This window comes from Pseudoliparis swirei, chromosome 4, assembly GCF_029220125.1.
Source record: "Pseudoliparis swirei isolate HS2019 ecotype Mariana Trench chromosome 4, NWPU_hadal_v1, whole genome shotgun sequence".
NCBI classification, from domain to species: domain Eukaryota; kingdom Metazoa; phylum Chordata; class Actinopteri; order Perciformes; family Liparidae; genus Pseudoliparis; species Pseudoliparis swirei.
Genome location: NC_079391.1, coordinates 14,470,677 through 14,492,442, shown reverse-complemented (window position 1 = coordinate 14,492,442; position 21,766 = coordinate 14,470,677). Strand labels below are relative to the sequence as shown.

The window sequence follows — 21,766 nt, the reverse complement described above, 5'->3', positions numbered from 1 at the left end:
TTTATACTATGACACAAACTGAGAGAGAGGAATGATCTATACAACTGAGAATGTTGCAATTTCATCGCATTTCACTGTGATTAACTGATTGATGATATAAACTCTGTTGATATATGCTATTAAAAACGCTCCTCATCAAAAGCATGCCGGCGGTTAAGTTCAGCACTTACTGCCCTCCTTGCAGTACTCCACCCCGTAACCCTCGAGTTCAGCTGAGCCAATCCTCTCAGGCGGCCGCCACTTCAGCGAGATGGAAGTGTCACTGACGTCGTCGAGGCAGAGTCCGATGGGCTGACTTGTGGGGGCTGAGAGTGAGGAAGAGGGCAGAACAAGGGCTCTGTTAGTCAGTTAGCGCATTAAAGAAATAAATACAGCATTAATTACTGAACAAGTGGATGAATCAGAATCAGAAAGTGGTTTCAAGGGGGAATGAAGCATGAACGTACATTTTTGGTGGATCCCCAATTTAAATAAAACTTTGACTTACCTTTGGGCAGCAGAATGATACCAAGGGAGCACGTTACGTTCATTGATATGTTTGATCTTTGAGTTACTTAAAGAGGAATGAGTTGTCAAATGTTTCTTTCCCTGTATTCTTACATTTGCAATAAATGTACTGTAGCTGTTTGTCATATATCATGATGGAAATCTTTGGCATAGTTAAAGTATATGTTATGCTCAGACTAAAACATCTAAACATTTAATTCACTACCATTGGAACCTGTCCACAGATAAACAAAAGAAAATAGATGGATGTATTTAATTTAGTAAAATTTACCATGAGTGCAATTGTAATCTAACAACAGACTGCCTGCTCCCGGCAATGATCCGAATTCATATAACAGCTAAAACAATATCCATTTCAATATTAGATACTTGTGGTTATGTTGTCAGTTACCAAAATCTATAAGCCTGGAAGCTTTTGTACGTCAGTGCGGGAAAGATGAGCCGTCTGGCTGACCTGGAGTTCACAGCAGGGCTGAAGTCTGAGTGCCTGCTGCACTTTATGTCCCGCAGGGATGAAATGATAATTGCAATTTGCATTAAAAGACTTTGGTTCATCAGATACATCCCACGCATTGCTTTCGCCACAAAAGAGCCACAACATGTTTTAGATGCTGACATTAAATCGCTCTTTTGTTTTCAAGAAAAAAAAGACGGAGCAATATTGTTTGTACAGTGAGTTGTAGGGTCTAGTCTCTCATCTACAAGAATACTTTTGTCTTTTGTTGAACTGTAGAGGTCAGGAGGATTTACGGAATGGCAATAAGGATGAATAATTGACTCCTCATAGAGATAAATAATGATCATCGAATAATAAATCCCCATTTAATTTTTGTGTGAGACTGAAGTGAAACTAAACCAGAAAAAATTTAATTACAAGCCTGAAACCCCGAATTTATGACTACTGATTCTTCAAGTCATCTGGTGCAGTGACCTCCACCGACAGGTAGACTCACACACTTTCAAGACATACTAAATATGCAATATCAGCAACTTATATTGAGTAATGAGTAAAAAATCCTCCAAATAACTGGACTTGTTTTTTATCGTTCAGAGGTCATATTTAGTCCACCATGTATTTCGATGTTGTTGCAACATCTTGTTGACAACTTGATTTGACTGAAAGGTGATGAATGTTATTTGTGGTCTCGTCGTCACTCGGGCCAGGACTCCATGTCAAAGGGCAGAGGCTGAGTATTCAGCACTAGAATGATGGCAGCCTCAGATGTCAAGGGCTTCCTTGTGTATAGAAAGTCACAGCAGCAGCCATTGTTTGAAAAGTAGCTCAGGGTTGTCTGGTCAAAAGGTGTGCGGAGTATCTCATTCAGATGTGTTTTTAAAGCAAATCATCAACAGCATGATGTCTTAAACTGTGTTTCACACTTTAACACATGTACTCCAATAAAAAAAACATAGAGCTGCTGGAATATTCAACACATTCTCCCCCTGCTGTCATACACATTTAAACACAATTAAGTTTAATTTCTAGTCCTAAAAACAGTGCATGACACCTGCATAAAATAAATAATGCCCACTACCAACAGGTTGCGGCTCTGGCTCTGGTTCAGCAGCAGGAACGAGCTCCACGGGGGTCACCTCTGCCGGAGGACTACTTTCTGTTGGGGTTACACCCTCTGCTGGTGCTGTCTCATTCTCAGCCGGAGCTGCATCTTCCCTACTGGGGGCTGCCTCTGCAGGGGAGACTGGTGGTGGTGGTGGTGGTGGTGGTTCGCTGCTGCCTTCTGGTTCCTGTGCTACCACATCAGGTGGAGGTTTCTCTGTCTCAGGTGTGTTGTCTTCCACCTCTTCTGGTGCCTCCACTGGAGCATGTATTTCTTCTTCTACAGGTTTCTCTTGTTTCACTGGCTTCTTCTCAGCTGTCTTTGGGAGTTTAGTTTTGTTCATCCTTTCTCAGTGTTTAGTCGTCCTGCAGCCGCTTCAAGCTGATGGTGGTGCGTGTCCGCCTCCTCTGCCAGATGCCCTGCTCCAATCTGTGTTCCCATTCTCTTCGCTGTAGTGACAACAATGCTTTCTCTGGAGCAGCAGCCTCCACAGTAGCGTGGACCCCTCAGTGTTAAGCAGCTGGTCCAGGGAGAGACACTCACTGCCTGGCCATTATTTATAGAGAGGAATGCCATGGATAGTTTCCTAATCGTTTGTCTTACACACAAGTGGCCATCTGGATACAATGGTGTTCCCTCTTAAATCAACAAGTGGAGAACTAGATAATAATAATAATAATAATACATTCAATTTATAAGGTGCCTTTCAAGGCACTCAAGGTCGCCGTACAACATATTTAAAAAATGGACACAATTAAAAAGCTGAACAGTTAAAAAGCAAAACAGTTAAAAGAAACAGAACAGTCTGCAGCAGAGCAACCAAGAGGGGAACAGGTCAGGCATAGGCCTGCCTGAAAAGGTGAGTTTTGAGGTGAGTTTTGAATAAATTGAGAGAGTCAATGTTTCTGATGTCAGGGGGGAGGGCGTTCCAGAGGCAAGGGGCAGAGCGGCTGAAGGCTCTTGACCCCATGGTGGACAGACGAGCTGGGGGGACAGTCAGGTTGATGGAGGAGGCAGACCTGAGAGACCGGGTGGGGATGTTGATTTGGAGGAGGTGAGACAGGTATGGAGGGGCGAGGTTGTGGATGGCCTTGAATGCATGGAGGAGGATCTTAAAGTCAATGCAGTGTTTGATGGGAAGCCAGTGGAGTTGTTGTAGAACAGGGGTGATGTGACAGATCGAGGGGGTTTTGGTGATGATGCGGGCAGCAGCGTTCTGGACCAGTTGGAGCTTATGGAGGAGTTTCTGGGGGAGACCAAAGAGGAGGGAATTGCAATAATCCAAGCGGGAGGTAACAAGAGAGTGGACCAGGATTGCGGCGCTGTTGGGTGTGAGTGAAGGGCGGAGGCGGTTGATATTTCGGAGGTGGAAGTAGGCAGACCGGATGGTGGTGTTGATGTGAGTGTGGAATGACAGTGTGCTGTCGAGGACGACACCCAGACTCTTAGCCTGAGGGGAGGGGGAGACCGAGGAGTTGTCTATTGTAAGTGTGAAACTGGGATGCTTGGTGAGAGTGGACTTGGAGCCAATGAGGACAACCTCGGTTTTATTGCTGTTCAATTTGAGGAAGTTTGAGGTGAACCAGTCTTTGATTTCCTGTAAACAGGCACAGAGGGAGGGGGGCAGGAAAGTGGAAGAGGGTTTGGAGGAAACATAGAGTTGGGTGTCGTCCGCGTAACAGTGGAATTGAATGTTATGTTTGCGGAAAATGAGTCCAAGTGGGAGGAGGTAGATGATAAACAGGATAGGACCAAGGACAGAGCCCTGGGGAACACCGGAGGAGAGGGGGGAGGGATGTGATGTGAATGATTTTATCTGAATGAACTGAGTACGGCCAGAGAGATATGAGTGAAACCATGAAAGGGGTGTGTCTGAAATTCCAATGGAGGCTAGTCGATCAAGGAGGATGGAGTGGGAGATGGTGTCGAAGGCGGCGCTCAGATCGAGGAGGATGAGGATTGATAATAGACCAGAGTCCGCTGCCATGAGGAGGTCATTTGAGATTTTGATGAGGGCTGTTTCTGTGCTGTGACGGGGGCGAAAACCGGACTGGAACTGTTCATAGAGGTTATTGTTGGAGAGGTGAGTCTGAATCTGAGATGCCACTGTTTTTTCTAGGATTTTAGAGAGAAATGGTAGGTTGGAAATGGGATGGAGGTTATTGAAAATGTTGGGGTCTAAACCAGGTTTCTTGAGTATTGGAGTAACAGCAGCAGATTTGAGAGGTGATTGGACAGAACCAGAGGTGAGGGAGGAGTGGATGATGGCTGTTATCAGGGGGAGCAGAGAGGGGAGGGAGGTTATGACCAGGGAGGACGGGAGGGGGTCGAGTTGGCAGGTTGATGGCTTGGAAGTCTGAATGAGTTTTGATATAACGATGGCAGAGGGGAGTTGGAAGCAGGATAGAGGTACAGAGAGGGGGGGGGGAATAAAATTCGAAGGACAACAGGACGTATGAGGGGTCAGTTGCTGATGGATGGCAGCTATTTTAGTGTTAAAAAATGACATTAGGGAGTTACAGTGTTTAGTGGAGTAGAAGTGAGGGGGAAGGGAATCAGGGGGGCGGAATGAATTGACCACAGAGAAAAGGGTCCTGGTGTTCCCAGCACCAGCAGTGATTTTGTTTGTAAGGTATTGTGATTTGGCTGAGGAGAGGGCATCTTGTATAGGAGGATGTGGGCATGGTGCATCTGTTTATGAATAGTGAGTCCGGTTTTGGTGGAAAGCCTCTCTAACTGACGTCCTTTGGCTTTCAACTGGCGGAGGTGAGGGGAGAACCAGGGGGCTGAGTGGGGGAACGAGACAGTCCGGGTTTTGAGGGGAGCAAGTGAGTTCAGCAGAGTATGGAGACTATCATTGTAAAGATTAACCAGATGGTCCGAGGTGTGTGGGGGGGTGATGATGGGGAAACTGTCAATGCCTGTTGTGAGGTCAGCTAGATTAATGTTTGAGATGTTGCGAAAGGATATGACACGTAACTGTTTGAATTTGGATAATGTTAAACTTAAATTAAATTAAATAAGCATTTGGTAGTTAAAGAATCAGTGGAAGACTGGGAGACGATTGAAAGCTGAGCCTCCGCATGACAAGATACTGTCAGAATAGTCAGGAAGTAAATCTTATTAGACTCTTTTCAGACCTCTGGATCATTACACTCGTCTATGATTTATTTGACAATTGATATCCAAGGAAGTAAAACCGCCAGTCGGACTTTTGCAGCCTACTTTGTTTACCTTGTGTTTGTATGTTTAGTATCAACATGACAAATGTCCACGTTGTTGTAGGTTACTGTTGCCTGCTGCACAGCATCGTGTTTTGGATTCACACAAGCTAAATACATGAGAGAAGCATAAACAAGAACGCCATTTCCTCAGAACTCAGGTAATCTGCTTCTTCAAGACTGCGGCTGTGCTTTGATTTCATTAAGAATTTGATCACCTTTCAGAATAATTATTTGCAAATGGTCATGTGATATGGGTAAAACTATACTTATTCCGGGAGGTTCAGCCTTTACATGGATGTAATGCAGTGGATGCCGTGGTGGAGAGGAAATGTTCTTTTAGCTGCTTGCGCTGCGTTATGCACACAGTTATCTCCCTCTGTCGCTCTGCTCTTCATCTCTGCATGAGCTGCCACTACTGAAACAAACCTGCATCTCTGTCTCAACTCTAGAAGTGTCATCTTGGATAATGTAGGTTTCGATAACAAAGAATGATGCATTGAATTAAAAAACAACAATATTTTTAGTTATGCTGCATCGATTTCCTTTTTAAAAACTGTTATTTGAGAGTCCAACAATGTTATGCTGTTTAAGTGCAATGGTGCATACATTGTTGGTCTTTTAACCATTAGAACTGATAGAGGATCAGTATCTAGCTCAAGGACACTTTGCAGGAGCCAAGGATCAAATCTTCAACCCGGCCCAACTGAGCCACGCCAGCCCTTAAAACAAGCGACACTGTAAGACTCGGATGTAATATGTCCTCCTCATCTTGTCCGTGTGGTGATGTAACAGACATACACACCGTCATGACATTACTCAGAAAGGACCTGTGGGGTCCTTGCTTTACACACACGACCTCGTCCTGTCTTGACCACCTATCATGCCTGAGTCTGAGCAAATCATGCATGAAACAACCCCTCACTCATCAAACGACTGACACCTTCATCTCCCTCTACCATCACTTTTCATCACCCTCATGTTACTGTGGTGTGGCAGGTCTACCAAAATGTACATTTGTTTTGTTGTAATTTGATCTATAAATGTATGACCTCCAGTATAATTAAGGTTCAACAATTAAAAGTTATTTTTGTTTGATAAACAGTGGAGAAAGTATTCATTTAATGCACTAATTGGGATAGCAGCTGGTATAAACATGTCGGTAAAGACTCACCGACAGGCACAAAAGGCTGTGAGGCTGGACTGTGACGAGACATGCCGATGGCGTTGACAGCATAGACTCGCATCTCGTACTCCATTCCTTCAATCATCCGCTTGGCTTCATAGGTTGTTTCGGAATAAGTGTCAAAGTTCAGTCTCATCCACCTGTAGCTCTTCTTCTTCTTTCTCTCCATCACGTAGCCTGAGAATTAAATGTTGTCATCAACTCGGCGAGTCAGAACCATAACGGAGGAGAATACTTCCAAATCATTTTCACAAATGAAGCATTTTGATATGTTCTTACCAATAACTGGCTGTCCACCATCAAACAGAGGGGGGTCCCACTGGACCACACAGGAGTCCTCTCCCACGCTGAGGATTCTGGGAGCCTGGGGAGGATCTGGAACATCTGTGGGAAACATGACTTATGTTCAGTATATTTACACAGACAGGTGACAACAGATTGTTCAAAGTCATTTAGAGTTTATTTGTCGACACTGTGATGATAATGAAATGTTTTTTTTTTTAAATGCATGTGGGAGCTCAGTCTTACCAACAACTTTCACGTTGATATCTGCAGTGTCCTCCCCAGCGGGGTTTCGAACCACAACAGAATACATCCCCTCGTCCTGCCGCTCAGCCCCCTCGATGGTGAAAATACAGTGGCCCTTGGTGGTTTCAACATGGACCCTGCTGTCTCCCTCTGTGACAACCTTCAGGACACAATGAGAACCAGAGCAGAACTGGATAGAGTCTCACTCTAAACCGATTGAGAACAAAAGATGCAGCATCGCACGATGCATGTACACAAACAGCATGTCAAAATGTAAACACTTTCCATCTCAAAGTTCATTGAAGTATTTGGCTAAGCCATGCTTTTAAAAGCCAACAACATGACAGGAACACACAATTCCAGACGTCACCATGCAGGACCAGCTTCTGAAAAGAAATCAATGAGTTGCTCAAAAGGGAAGTTGTCTCTATATACTGATTTCTTGTAATTTAAACTAAATATTGTTGACTCAATGTCCTCTTCCGGGCTTTCATTGAGTCAGTAAGGAATGTTAGAAGTGGACTTTTTCAATTTCACTTTATTTAATTATATATATGTAATTCAGTATATAATCTGGGGATTATTTCACAAAGTTACTTTATCAAGTTGCCATACAAACCCATACTTACTGCCCAGTTTCAGCCGACCTGTGTCTGTCTTTAGGAAGATTCTGGACGTGCTCTTACCTGATTGACGTGGACTGATGCTGACCACATGCAGTCTTTATTTTTACCATGCTCTTAATGCAAAGTGAGACATAAAAGTGAAACACACATCAATAGCAACTGGAGAAGCTGTTTTTCATGTATTTGTCTACATCTGACTGATTGTTACTGCTGCAGCCGTTTCAGTATCCAGGGTTGTAAAGCAGTAAATCAATAACAATGCAACGTGCTCACGTAGCAGCACAATCAATATCTTGTCATCTTGAATTGGGAGTGGTCATTTATTTACATGCTATTTACATCGAGTAAAATGTCTAGACTGCAACTTCCCTTCAGGCTGTATTTGTACATCCAGTACACGACAGGTGAGCTATTGTTTTCTTTAGAGGCAAGGACAAAGGTTGTAAGCGTATTATCGAGCCACACATGGGTTAAAGACGCTATCGACAAACTTGGGCTTCAATCTACTCCAAACAGTCGTATCCTGGCCGGGCATGCATGCTTACTTCCCCATCCTTCATGGTCCAAGAGGATGGCGGCCCTTCTTTCTCTTCTCCATCGGGTTTTAGAGAACTAGTCTACATTTGAGCAAAGCACAAGTCGAAGAGAACAGAGAGGGCATGTTCGCCTCTCTTTCTCCTCAACTCAATGAAACAGCAAGCAGGGTGTCATCATTAAACTAAGCTTGTATTAGCGTTGCTCTACTTCAGCCTGGTTAAAACAGCTCAGTAGTCCAGACACATGTATTAGCAGTGAGGAATGAGAGACTCAGTGAGACTGATTCAATACCTGGATCGGGTATCGGTGAAAATGGGGCCAATACGTTTCATTCAATTCTTTGTTATCTACGATAAACATTATATACTGGAGTTTTCATTTAAATCTCCTTAACAATGCATTAACAATGTTACAATTGATTTGCAATTCCTCTACATTCTGAATATGTTTTACTCTCTAGTGTACGATTTATTATTTTAATGACAAATAATAATTCAGTGGATACACACTTTATTTCTTCCATTTGGTTTTAAGCTAGGAATGTAGTGTTTCAGTGAAACATGTTGTTGCCTGTCACATAAAAGGTGCATTTCTTCCACCCAGTGAGGCATAAAGCTTATGAATCAATCACTGGAATTAAACCGGTACTCAGTATCCGTCGATGCCCAGAGCCTCAGGTATCGGTGAGAATAGTGCATCGCTAATCTAGAGCTAACCTGTGCGACTCAGAATAGTAAAAAGAGAGTAAACTCCACTGCATGTTGTTTAAATGCCGACATTTCATCTGATATTCATATTGCAGCATTAGTAACGCTTCCAAGTTTAATATCAATTGTAAAATGAGGCTTTGCTTACACAGCAATCCTCAGATTTTAGATCGTACCTACGGTGCTCTGGACAGACATGAGATGTCAGAGTGATGATTAATAACACAAGTCTTTTGTACCTTCTCTCCTTTGGTCCAGATCACTGTGGGAGCAGGGTCTCCAGTGATGGGGACATCCAAACGCAGCTTGTTGCCAGCCACCACCACGATGGTTGACTCAGCGGTGCGACCCGTACAGTCCAGGTGGATCTTCGGAGGATCTTGTAGAGGGAGAGGGTAACGATTAAAATAAACAAACCCATATATTTCATCTGGTTTTCAACTAGACAATACGTTTGTGGTACCTTGGCGTGGCACGTAATCAATCTTCACCTCTAGGACACAAAGGAAAAAAGGGTGTTAGAATGGGTTGGAGTAAAATTGAGCTTGTGAAACTATGAATAATGTTAATAGTTCAAGTGTAACGGAAATAAAAGCATCAATATTACCAATGAAATTGAGTTTAGCCGAGAGGTTGAAAGCATGGCCATCTGGCACAAAAGTGTAATCTCCCTCATCCTCTGGTTTGACTTCATCTATGGTCAGTTTGTGGTTCCTTCAATGGTAAAAAAAGGATTAATTTCAGTTCATGCATGTGATACGTGCAGCATATTTAACGCATGTGCAAAAGCGTCCTCACCTGCCAATATGTGTGATGTTGATTCTGGCGTCCTGCTTGACTTCTGCACCGTTCTTGTACCAGGTTCCTCTCACAGTCTCGTCCGACACCTCACACTTGAACACCGCCTGGTCCTTCGCCTTCACTGTGAGGTCGGCAATGCTCTGGTAGACCTCCAGGTCTTTTTCTGCCCAATCGGAGAACACAAAAACTCAGTTCAGATGATGAAAACTGTCGAGGCCTTCAGAGTCTAGAGGAGGTGCTACTGTACGAGACAATGACATAAGATACAATAAGATGATGATGAGAAAACAAATAGATGCAGCTATTCTACGTGAGGATAGTATAGTAGGATAATAATGTGTTCAAGCGTGGCCTGTTCGTTATGTGTGCAGCCTTTGTGTGTTGTATCTTAGCAACAGGCACAAGGAGAATAGTTAATTGGATTTCGGGCACACAATGAAGTGTGGGGATATGAAGACCAGATGAAGGAGCTTCAGGCTATTTACCACAAGAAATAATGTACATGGAAGTGATGGTATCCTGAGGGTATCAAGAAGAAATTGTTATCTGGGCGAGATAACGCACACCACGCTCCTTGTAAATAAGGTCGTTATTTAATGGGAGTTCTGCCGAGGACTGAGGTATTGAGCGCGCACACACACACCTACACACACACCCACACACGCACACACATCTACACACAAACACACCTACACACACATACACACACACACACATATATATCACACATGAATACATATGCAAGTGAGATATACATTATAGCTTCTACAAGAAAAGGTCAAATTGTAGTGAAATGTTGATGGCTGTCACATGATGGTTTTGGGAGGGGGGGGGTGGTATGAATGTACCTTCTGTACTGTGTGTTAATGATACTAAGATTGGTTACCGGGTGATTATAAAAAAGGAGGAACTAGTCGGGGTTTATATTTTGCCTCCGTCCGTGTACGGATGAGTTTGAACCGTCCCCATCCATCATTTTTAGATCATCTGTTGATTGGAAATTAAGCAGATTTATCCACCTTAAACCTTTACCTGCAAAACACACAATGTCTTAGACACACTAAAAGTAATCATGTTTTTGTTTTTTAAACCATCAAAATGGTGCTGAGAATCAGACATCTGAGGGGCCACGTGAAGATCTTTCATCAGCATCGCCAGGCGGTGATAACTTGCTACTAGAGGAAAATCTATCATCTAGCAATAAAATATACTTAATTGTGATATACAATAAACACGATACATATTTCCCACCGTGATACTGAAGATTTTGTTAAGCAAATGAAAGATGACGTTGCTGCAACTGAGAAACTTTAAAAGTGTTGCATTACAAAGTTCAACATATATTTTGAGTATTTTTGCTGTTGAAGTGGGACATTAAATCCCCCCCCTCCCCCCCACCAAAAAACAAAGACCGGAGAGAGAAACCAGGACAAGTGATTTATGTCATCTAACTTTAGCTTGCATGTGGACTTCCTGGTAGCAACCTTGGCAGAATATTGTGTGCAAATGGCGAGAGCCACTGACACCCCAAAGATAGACGGCATGCCAGGAGTGGCGTGCCTGAAGGTAGGGTATGAGAATGTCCACTCGGAGCGCTCATCACTGACTAAAGTGGCTCCCACTGTACGCAGCTCACATGACTGACACTCACCCTGCACCAGGAGTTCAGCCATAGACATGCCTCCGTTGGTTTTGACACTGTAGTGACCGCAGTCTTCTTTCGTGGCCTCGTTAATGATCAGGACGTGTTTGCAGCCGTCTTTCTTGAAGCGATATTTGAAAGACTCGTCTCTTGTCAATTCCACACCGTCTTTCTCCCTGCATGGGAATTCGCGGCAACAAAACATCGTAATTATTCGTCGTGTCTGAAAGTATCAGAAGTATCGTTAAAGATAACAAAACTTATCTTTATGAACTGACACTTTTAATATTGTTTTTGTTTTCAACCACATCTCATCTCTTGCCCATACAATAAGACATTCTACTTATTTTGATATGGTGACAGTTAACGTGGCAACATCCATTTATCAATCAAACCACGACTCACGGAGTCCATATCTGTCTGTCAGCAGCAACAGGTTGACCTTTATAGAATTTATGATCCAACGGCGTGCACATGTGACTCAAAAATGACAGCTGATTTGTGTGTGTGACGTAGAATATCTGACCATTTAACATTGGCTCCTTCCTCTGAGACTTCACACTCTAACTCCACCCTCCCACCCTTCATGACCATCTGATCCTCCAGATTCTTCACAATCTCAATGGGAGGCTCTGCAGGAAACAGAGAAGAATGAGAGGTTCAACTGCAAATCCCAAACATGTTATGGATTCATTGTGTTGTAAAGTTCCCCTAAACCTTGAATACCTTTAACAAAGAGCTCAGTGGTGCTTTTCTCCTCTCCCACCACGCAGCAATATGCAGCGTCATCTGCCAAGGAGCAGTGGTTGATGGTGAGGTAGCGCATGTTGCCCACACTCTCAAAGATGTACCTTTATAAAGACCAGGAAGACATTTAAACATTACTTTAAAGCTGTAACTTGAAACAAGAACTCGATGTAATGGCAAACATGTTGGCAGAAAGAGCTCATGTGCAGTTGTTGTTGTTTTTAATCCAAAAGAACATTGTAACATTTCCTTTTGCCCTTTGACACTTACTTGCTATGGATATCATGAAGGAGGAGTTCATCCAAGTATTGAGGAAAGCAGAAGCAAAAGAGAGAAAGAGATTATTCAATTTAAAAAAAGGTTTTCTACTGAATGTTTCATTATGTGATTTTGATTTAAGGTGACTAGTCTCTCTAAATATTAACCTTGCAGATGGTTGAATTTCTTGTCCGTTCTTCAGCCATTTCACCTGAGCATCTGCATTGGTGACCTCAATGGCCAGTTTTATTTTATTTCCCTTAGCTACTTGGTAAGCTGGATCCAACTTTTTGAGGAATGCTAAGTTTCAGAGAAGATAAACATACAATTCTAAAGTTACAATTAGGTCCTAACTTTGCAGTGTGATAAGTACAGTATATAAGACCTCTGCACAAACCTTCACTTTTCTTCTCTTCCTTCTTCATCTTCTTCAATCTCTTGAGCATCCCTCTCAGGTCGGTAAGGCCGTGCTGAAAAGCAATCTTCTCATATTCTGAAGGAGGAGCTTGGCTGAGAACATCCCAGACATCCTTGTCCGGCTCTGCGTTCACCTGCACGGCTCTAATACACGTACACCAACCACAGTTTAATCTTAATATAATGACTGAAATAGGCAACAGAGGCAAAGTAATACTGACATGATGGCAATACCTCAGCAACAGACTCACGATATCATACCTTATTCATGATTAATTCACTATAAACTATTGATGAGAAACTTACAAATAACTGACGATTAGTCAACTTCAGAAATTGTTTACTTCCTCATACAATATAAAATAAAGATAACATGTTTTCTAGATACAAATGATACATTATTGTATTGCCAAATACATTACTGCACACAAAATAAAAAACTAATATCAAATCCATGCAATTGTAATATGCTTGGATTCAGGTTTAAGATATTTAAAACCCTCCTGATAATAAATTAGAGCAATTTTCTATTAATGATTTCTGAGTGGCCCAGATGAAAGCTGCCTATCTTCCTCCTTCATGAGAGTAGCACTGCTAATACTTGTGATACATTTGCAAAACGATAAGGTGTTTAAATGTGAATCACAAGTAAATCTCCATTTAGTTTAAAATATGTTCAGAAAGAAAGAATAACTAATGAAAGCAGGAATATAACCTGTGCTGTCCTGCCCTTCCTCCCTCTCCTCATGACCTCTCCTTAGTCTGTGTGTCTTTACCTCACCTGTCCACTAGATGCCCTCAGCAACTTTTTTAGCTCAACCAATCACCGGACAGCCTTTGTGAGTATCCATGTGCCTGCAGCTTCTGTCCTTCCTCATGTTCAAGCTGTGTGTGTTTCTTTCTGTATATATGTTGTTGTTGTTGTTGTTGTTGTTGTTGTTGTTGTGTATCTATTGCTGATATTTAGCTTGCTGGCTTTTGTCCTGATTGGCCAAGTAAGTAAAATGCTGTTTATAACTATTGTGAGGACTTTGTTGCACCTCATGATCAAAGATTACAAATATGGTTAAAAAAATGATGTGTACTATTTAATCAACATTCAGGCTATACATTAGTAAATAAATACATAACTTTAAATAACTGAATCCTGACAGATGTATGCAAAACAACGATACTCAGGAGTTTCTTACCGATATGAAGGTTTTAAGAAACTGCTGCTCATTCAAAGGACGAACCCAAGATGGCAAAACAAACCAGACACGTTAAAACACAGCACATCAAAAGTAACACTATCAGCATATTAGAAACATGCATTCAATAATGTCATATCATATGAGTTGTTAAACTGCAGGGAAGCATGCACGGATAAATGAGGACTAACTACTTGTGTGCTTGGGGTTTGATACGATGTCCAATGTTTTTGTGCACAAAGGACAATGAGTGTTTTGAGATTTTTGACATGTTGGGAAGGTGACTTGTGTTTCTGAGTGAAGACTCAAATTGTGAGAAAACGAGTTCTCATTATGTCAGAAAAACACATCACAACATATACAGGAAAGAGAAACAAGTGTGGAAACGCTGTCGGATCTGTACAAAGTGTTGAGTTATTGAAGTATGAGTAAGAAAGGAAAAGATGAAGAGCGCAATATTAGCGATCAGGATTAATCTAGAATGGGATGAGTGCGATAATAAGAGTGAGAGGAGGGACTAGATAATCTGATGGTGGATTTATATTGATGCATGTGTATGTTTGGTTATTATTTTCACTGCAGATCATTTAAAGTATTTCAAGAAGCTTTTGCAACTTCAAATTAAATTACATTTCAATTCTCCCTAACTTATATCATTGTCCTCAGGCATTTCTGCATGCAGGTAATTTATCAGGTTATTATTCAAACTTTTAGTATCAATACAGAAGTATCTTACTCTCTGAAGATGCAGAACGATCCAGAAAGAATGAGACAGAAACAGATCATAAAAAGATGAATAAATATTGGTACCTTTTTCTGAAAGTCGGCAAAATGCTGTCACCATTTTGTTATTGTTTACCTCTTTTTTAATAAGGTACTGAAGTCCAGCTCTCCCGAGTCTTGATTTCCATCATGACTACTGCAAACATATCAGCCACCGGCAGCAAAATATCAACAGCACAGAATACAACAAAACCACATTTCTAGACTTTTATACAATATGAATAGTTTCCTGTTACTCATGCTCCAATATGTAAAAGAGATACAGAACAATACTGTACAATGTAAATATTCACATACAGAAAATAAGCTTGGATTAAAAAAGACAATTTGGATTGGTCATTCAGTGGTCTGAAAAGAAAAATCAGTGCATTGAAGGATAAAACCAGGCAGATGTTTTGCAGCAGAGACAACCTGTTGCCATGTTTAAAGGAACTGCATTAGGCACTTTGGGAAATACACATTTATTTCTGACACTCTTATGCTTGTTTGTTAACTATCGAACCAGAGCTGAGAGAGAAACTCACATACAGACTGGAAGAGGGTGAAACAGCCAGCTTGGCCTTCCTCTGTGGCAGCTTTACACTCCCATCGCTAACGTCACTTCAGGCTAAATAGCAGCGATAGTATGATGTTGTACGAATGTTATTTTGATATTTTTATGCAAATCTTATTACAAATGTTCAAAATCACGAGCAAGCAGTGTGCCTGTGCAAGCCCCTGCTGTATTTACGCAAAACAAAATACTTGGGTAGGTTTAGGTGGTTTGGGCTGAAATAGGAACTGAAGTGACGTTTATAAAGTATGAAAATTACACTACAAATAAGTCAGCGTTGAATTTGGGTTTTTGCATAACACACAAACAGCGCTCTCTTTGGTGAAAGTCTGGTGTTTCTAGACCAACCCATCCACTCTGACCCCCCACTACATAGACTTTGTGGCACCCGTTGTGATTTAAGGATTACACATGAGGATTACTTAAGAATTGATTAAATGGGTCACATATGAATTATAGTGCATTTCCTTTCGTATATCTACGAACAGCCTGTCTATTTAAATGTCACCAACAGGCCCTTCCAGTCGCTAAGTGGAAAAGAAGCATTTATGATTATTCTTCTTGCTTTCAATAATAATAATACAATAAATGTAAGAAATATATTATTTTGACTTAAGGGTGACTAAATGTGATTTCCGTTGGCCACTAAGCTCATTTTATTTACTTTACATTGAAGAGGCAGACCAGAAACAAGGGGGAAGAGATAGAAAGGGGGATGATGTGGTTATGTGCTTTGCACCTTTGCAACCGTTACCATGGGTTACCGTTACCGAGCCAGGCTAGTTGTTCACCCCAGCCTCTGATGCCTTAAATGAATCACCTCCTGGCTCAAGCTTCAAACTTAACAAACACGTTTGACATTGGTCTCAATTTTCTGATCGAACTCTCACAGAGAAAATATTGGCAAGCAAATTCACATTTCCCAAAATGTCCGATCATTCCCTTAAGCCATGAGCAGCAGCAGCCATCCAAGCAAGAACATTACAAACACTCCAGGTTAAAGAAAACAACGGCCTCCATAGGATCTGCTCGACTCTAATCAGCGGGATGAAAGATAAAGACGAGTGCATCGTCTGTGTGCCTGTCTCTTGTCTCTGATCCGACGGCAGGATTAGAAGCCGAGTCTCTGGTTCATGTGGTGAAGTTACAACACACCAGAGCTGCACTTCCTCTATGTGGCAACCCTGTGGAAGAGCTCATTTACTGAACAGCCTGTGTGTCTTAGCACATCCTGCCCTTTCAGGACGATCACACCACCGTCAAAGCTCACTCTTCCGGGTCGCTGTTTTTGCAGCTGTTTTGATCGAGGCCCAGGAGTAGATCAGAGAGAGCTGATGGCTGCAACCAGTGCAACTCGCTGGTCTAATAACCAAATCCCAACGTACGGTATCAAGATCTGACTCAGTCCAAGGCTAACACAATGACAGCTACTATAGTTGGCGACTACATCAAATATTTTTTTCGTTTCAGTCCTCTCAGCTCTCTCCGGTCTGTACTCTGTGGTCCATCTCTCAAAATGCAGCCGATTGGAGGCTGCACCATCCACAACACTGGTTCTGTTTGACTTGATTCAGAGAAGAAACAGGCCACAGAAGAGAGAGAGAGCCTCTCATCCTGGTCCTGCTTTCTCTGGCTTTGACAATCAGAATCCTCAGGGTTTGAATACGAGCCAACATTGTTGCAAGAAATCCCCTTTACTACCTTGATTGTGGTCCACTTCTCTTCTTACCGGCTTCGTTCCTAATTGGTTAGCATTTCCACAGTTACTCACACAAAACATGGTAATATTTCACCGAGGGTCACTGAACTGAAGTTTGGCAATTCTATTAGTCTCGTACAGTATTAGGTATAATAGAAAATGTTGCTGCTCTGTTTTACAGGACATTCATTTGGGTTGTTTTTTATCACATGATCACTCATTCATTTGAAAAATATAGTTCATATTAAATCAATTTCAGATCACCAGATATTAATTGAGCACTGGAGCAGAATAAGGTCACATTTTATAATCTTCATATATTGTGATAGATTCATCAGAGTTTGTGATATGAATGCCTTTTATCCTAAGAAAACAAGTTGGATCTTAAAACATTAAATATGACTCAATATGACCTTTTTTATTTTTTATAAAAAATAAATACATTGAACTTTTATATTGAACTGATCATTTTTTAGTACCAATACAATGGTTTTATTAAGACCTGTATGGTCAAGAAATAATCTGGTTGACCCTATTAATGAATGTTGTCCAGCGGCCAAAAAAGTAAACGAATCAATCCACATATAATCAATTTCAATGTGACCAAACATATCAAACTTACGTGCGTCTAAAAGCTGTTCTGATGTCAAAATCTTCAGTAGCACAAGCGTCTGAAACACAAGATAACTATGTTAGTGACTGCATTGCTATGAGAGACAATACTGATGAGTAACAGCAGGCCCGCTCACCATGTACAGTCAAGTCAAAATTACAGCTGTCAAACTTGTCCCTGGTTGCAACCTCACATCTGTAAGCTCCAGCAAAGTTGGGCTTGGCCTCGATGACTTGCATCTCAAAGGTGTAGAACTGCAACGACATGCATGAGGAGACACGTGAGAAGGATTACCCGACCATCTTTGGTTCAAAAGCTTGCTGTACGTATGCTTCATGTGTAATAACATCAATGAGTTTCAGATTTAGAATTTTTATAGCGTAAGCCACTTATTTTCCCTGCTGACTTTCCTTGCAAAAGTTTGTTGTGGCGTCTTGTTCTAAAATTCTAAAACAAAATGTGGAGGGTTACCACGTCTTACAGTTGCCCCATAAGATCTGAGGTAACGTGCGTGCTGTTCATCGTGAGGATGAGTGACTGAGGCAAGAGCATTGCAACACCGAGGGTGACGAGGGCAATACTTGCAAAACAGCTTTGTTGCCTGAAAGAAAAACTTTACACATTGTTGAAATACGTATCATAATAGATATTTCTTCAATGGCATATCATAGGACATCTACTATGTGTCTCAAGATACGATATCTATGTTCCTGTTTTAGTGTCTGCAGTATTGGTCTACAGTACCTTACTGCTGCGGTCATACGTCTCCTTAAGCTGCAGGTGTTTTCCACACTTGCTGGCGAGGTCCATCCACTTCCCTTTGAACCATTTAATGGTGGGCTTCTTCAGCAACGAGTCAGAATTCACTTTGGCCACAAACGTGATGTTTCCACCTGCACAAAAGATACGTTTACCATGTGGCGTAGAATCCTTCTGATTCATATGTCCAATGCAGCATGTCATGTTATCTCTATGCACAAAAATTCCTCTAAATGCTCTCACTTGAATCTAAGATGTACACACTGTATGTGTTTAGGAAATCAACAATTTGAGACAAATGGTAGTTTTGAATAAAAATCAGAATTAACATTGATAGCACATTAACTTTCTTTCCATCAAGTTTCCTTCTTTTCACATTCCACAAACAATGTAATAATGAAGGTGTACAAACTCATGTTAAACCTTGTTAAGACAGTTTATTCAACAACATTTGACACATACTTACAAACATATTGTATCCTGTATTTGAAGCCACTCACCTACAGTGACCTCCCCACTCTGGGGTTTCTCTGTGAAAAGTCCAGTCAGGTCCTGTCTGGTGTCCGGAGGCTGTCCCTCTAAATAAAGACCAATAACAAGGTCAGAGCAGAATACCACAACATGAGTTATGGGATTAAAATCAAACAATGTAAAATTAAAATGCACAAATGTGTTGCATGAAATTACTTTCCTTTTAATTTGCATTATTTTTCTATATTATTCAGGGTAAAAACATTGTGTGTATGACACTTGAATAAAAGTATTAATAAGTACAGGGTTTAAATACTTTCCTTCAACACACAAGGGTTCTCAGGCTTACACATGCTCATGAGACTCTATTAAAAAAAACCAAGCAAATGTCTGGTACTGTATGGACATGTGTCCAAACATAGAATACGAGACATACACTTGATGGCAGCTAAGCACAATGCCAAAGTAAACATGGCCTTTAATGTATTTAGACTGAAATTGTTTGTCATGTTTAACAATTCCAGGAAACGCTTAAGTCAGTGATTATGATATTATGATGAGCAGTATGGTATCCATCAGTGACTGAAAGAGGGAAAAGGGTTAAGTCACCACCGTCAGCTGGAGGAGCATCATGTGCTGGGGTGGCGGTCTGGTCCTCAGGGGGTGCTGCTGCAGGCGGAGCAGGAGCATCAGCAGGGGCCTCAACGGGAGCGTCTGTGTTACCACAGAGAGCAGAGGTCACATGTAAGAGGTACAACCAAACACATTGCAACCCTATCAACAAGTAGTCAGCTCCAAAAACACTAGAATGTCAAACTTAATTTATAATCCTAGAAAACGTGTGGAACCAGCAGAACTTCTCTTTATTTTCACTTTGAGAATCACTTAATATGACAATATTTGTTGTACCAAGGCCACTGATCAGTCTACACTTGAATCTAGTTGATACTTGTAAACTCTTTTATGACGTGTGAAAAAAACTCTCTGGTGAACATCTATCGGCGAAATATTTCTGCTGTCTTATCATCTTTGAATGGCTGAACGATTTTCCATGTGTTATCAGCCGCCTCTTGTGCCTATCCTGAGCACCAGTCAAGTAGTGGTTACTCATGAGGAAATAATGTGCTGGTGTGAGGGTCAAGGTCTCCGTGCAGACAGAGTCAGGGCGGCTATGATGTGGGCCACGGACAGCAGTGGGACGTCTGGCCCATTAGTCTGCTGCCTTTCTTCAAGATTTGTTTCCACCTTATCAAATCCAAACAAACGACCTCAGCGGGTCGCAATGACAGACTAATGGCACACACGTTGATGTTTGACACACTTAGCACACAGTCACTACACAGTGCCACGTAGATGGGATACAGTGCTGGGCAAAATGATTGTGATTAAAATGTGATTACAATGTGAGTTTGTATGCCGAAACATTAAGTGCATGCAGTGCGTCAAGTATTTACGGCCTCAGTGCTTTTGTGCATTGAGTGCTGTAGTTTTCTTTGTGCTCTGTGACGACACAACCTGCAGGTGAGCGAGCGAGGACCTCAAACACACAGCTGCAGCATCAAAGACTCCCACCTGGCTTTGATATGACCTTCAGGTCAAACTTGACCTTTGACCCCCCGGCGATCACTGCATAGACGTTGGCATCTTCCTTGGTAATAGCTTTTAGAGCGAGAGAGTGCTTCTTTCCGTCAGCTGTGATCGAATATTTTTCGCTACTGGCAATGTCGTTTGAGTTGCACTGCCATTTCACTTTAGCATCAGGCTTCTCGGTCTCTGCTTCAAAGAGCACAGAGGACCCCTCCTGCGCCTCCTGAGTCTTTGGTTTCTTGGCAAAAGCTGAAACTGACGAGGGAATGTGGGTTCAAAATGAATGGTGTGCCTTTTTAAGTGTGACTTTGTTTTAATATATCTGCTATACGGGTGTAATCGAATAATGTAAGGATAAAACACACATACAATAATTGATGAGAAACATTGAAACATTGAACATTATTTGATAGGAGTGATGATACTCTTTGCACCTTGAATAAATTGTCAATAAAATAAAAGGTTTTGTTATTTCCATCGATGAACAAACGTCATCACTGAAAAAAGAACAACACATACAACAAATTGCTATAAACCAGAGAGTGAACAGGTAAGAGAGAGAAGGAAGGAGGACGAGCAAAAAGTGCAAAAGAACAGTTATTAAAAGGGCGGAAAACCTCCAAGGTTATTCAGCATACCAATAAATCAGGTTGCTGAAAATGTAAAGGTGGTTCCTCGAATGCCAACTCAGAAGTGTTGTCCTTGTCGAGTGTCCTTGTGTTTGTAATGTGACCTCAGGAGCCCATTCACATTGTTATTGTATATTCATATTTAAAAGTTTTTTAAAAAATGTTCAAAGTAAAAGTCTTTCATTTATAATTTTACATTAGTAAGTTTAAGAGTGTCATCAGCTAGAAGTACTTTAAGTTGCAACAATAAAGTATTTTTTTATTGTGTTTAAAATATATTTGTACTGCTGATACTTGAGCAGCATTTTTGTGACCAGTGTGGAACTCATTTTAAGTAATCTTTATATTTGATGGTAGTTTAATCAATACCATATCAACTGATGTTGTACTCATGAGTTTAGTAGGTCAAATATTAATCTGCAAAGTAACTACAGCTGTCAGAAAAAAAAATACAATTTCTTCCCATACAATGTAGTAGAATTTGCATAAAACAAAGTTAAGTACAATCACCTTAAAATTGTAGAATACCTTTGTATAAGGCGTCAGTAAATGTACACAATTTTAAAAAGACCTGTACTTATCAGTAACAGGCATGGGTCGTGATCCTTAATGAGGGGAAATGGTGTCTAGGGTCAATCTATTAATAGTAAGTTACACACTCATTGTGTAAAACACCAGCTGTTGCCTTTCCTGGGTGTAGGGAGCTCTTTTCTATCTTTTGAAACGTTTTCAAACATGCTTAGCAA

The 21,766-nt window shown here is 41.3% G+C and overlaps 1 protein-coding gene across 1 annotated transcript in view; it reads right to left on the bottom strand.

The window, feature by feature from the left end:
- Window positions 1–21,766, bottom strand: part of mybpc3 (myosin binding protein C3) — a 30,592-nt gene that overhangs the window by 6,227 nt on the left and 2,599 nt on the right. The window contains exons 2-24 of the mRNA XM_056412566.1: window positions 20,377–20,646; window positions 19,417–19,518; window positions 18,834–18,911; window positions 18,319–18,467; window positions 17,711–17,828; window positions 17,584–17,632; window positions 14,786–14,845; window positions 13,927–13,953; window positions 12,717–12,880; window positions 12,487–12,619; window positions 12,332–12,334; window positions 12,041–12,165; window positions 11,841–11,946; window positions 11,324–11,490; window positions 9,670–9,835; window positions 9,479–9,585; window positions 9,335–9,364; window positions 9,111–9,250; window positions 8,173–8,244; window positions 7,002–7,161; window positions 6,753–6,857; window positions 6,462–6,650; window positions 171–305 (exon numbers count right to left, since the gene is read on the bottom strand). Of these exons, the coding sequence (XP_056268541.1) occupies window positions 171–305; window positions 6,462–6,650; window positions 6,753–6,857; window positions 7,002–7,161; window positions 8,173–8,244; window positions 9,111–9,250; window positions 9,335–9,364; window positions 9,479–9,585; window positions 9,670–9,835; window positions 11,324–11,490; window positions 11,841–11,946; window positions 12,041–12,165; window positions 12,332–12,334; window positions 12,487–12,619; window positions 12,717–12,880; window positions 13,927–13,953; window positions 14,786–14,845; window positions 17,584–17,632; window positions 17,711–17,828; window positions 18,319–18,467; window positions 18,834–18,911; window positions 19,417–19,518; window positions 20,377–20,646 (2,655 nt within the window). The remainder of the gene's footprint in view (window positions 1–170; window positions 306–6,461; window positions 6,651–6,752; window positions 6,858–7,001; window positions 7,162–8,172; window positions 8,245–9,110; window positions 9,251–9,334; window positions 9,365–9,478; window positions 9,586–9,669; window positions 9,836–11,323; window positions 11,491–11,840; window positions 11,947–12,040; window positions 12,166–12,331; window positions 12,335–12,486; window positions 12,620–12,716; window positions 12,881–13,926; window positions 13,954–14,785; window positions 14,846–17,583; window positions 17,633–17,710; window positions 17,829–18,318; window positions 18,468–18,833; window positions 18,912–19,416; window positions 19,519–20,376; window positions 20,647–21,766) is intronic.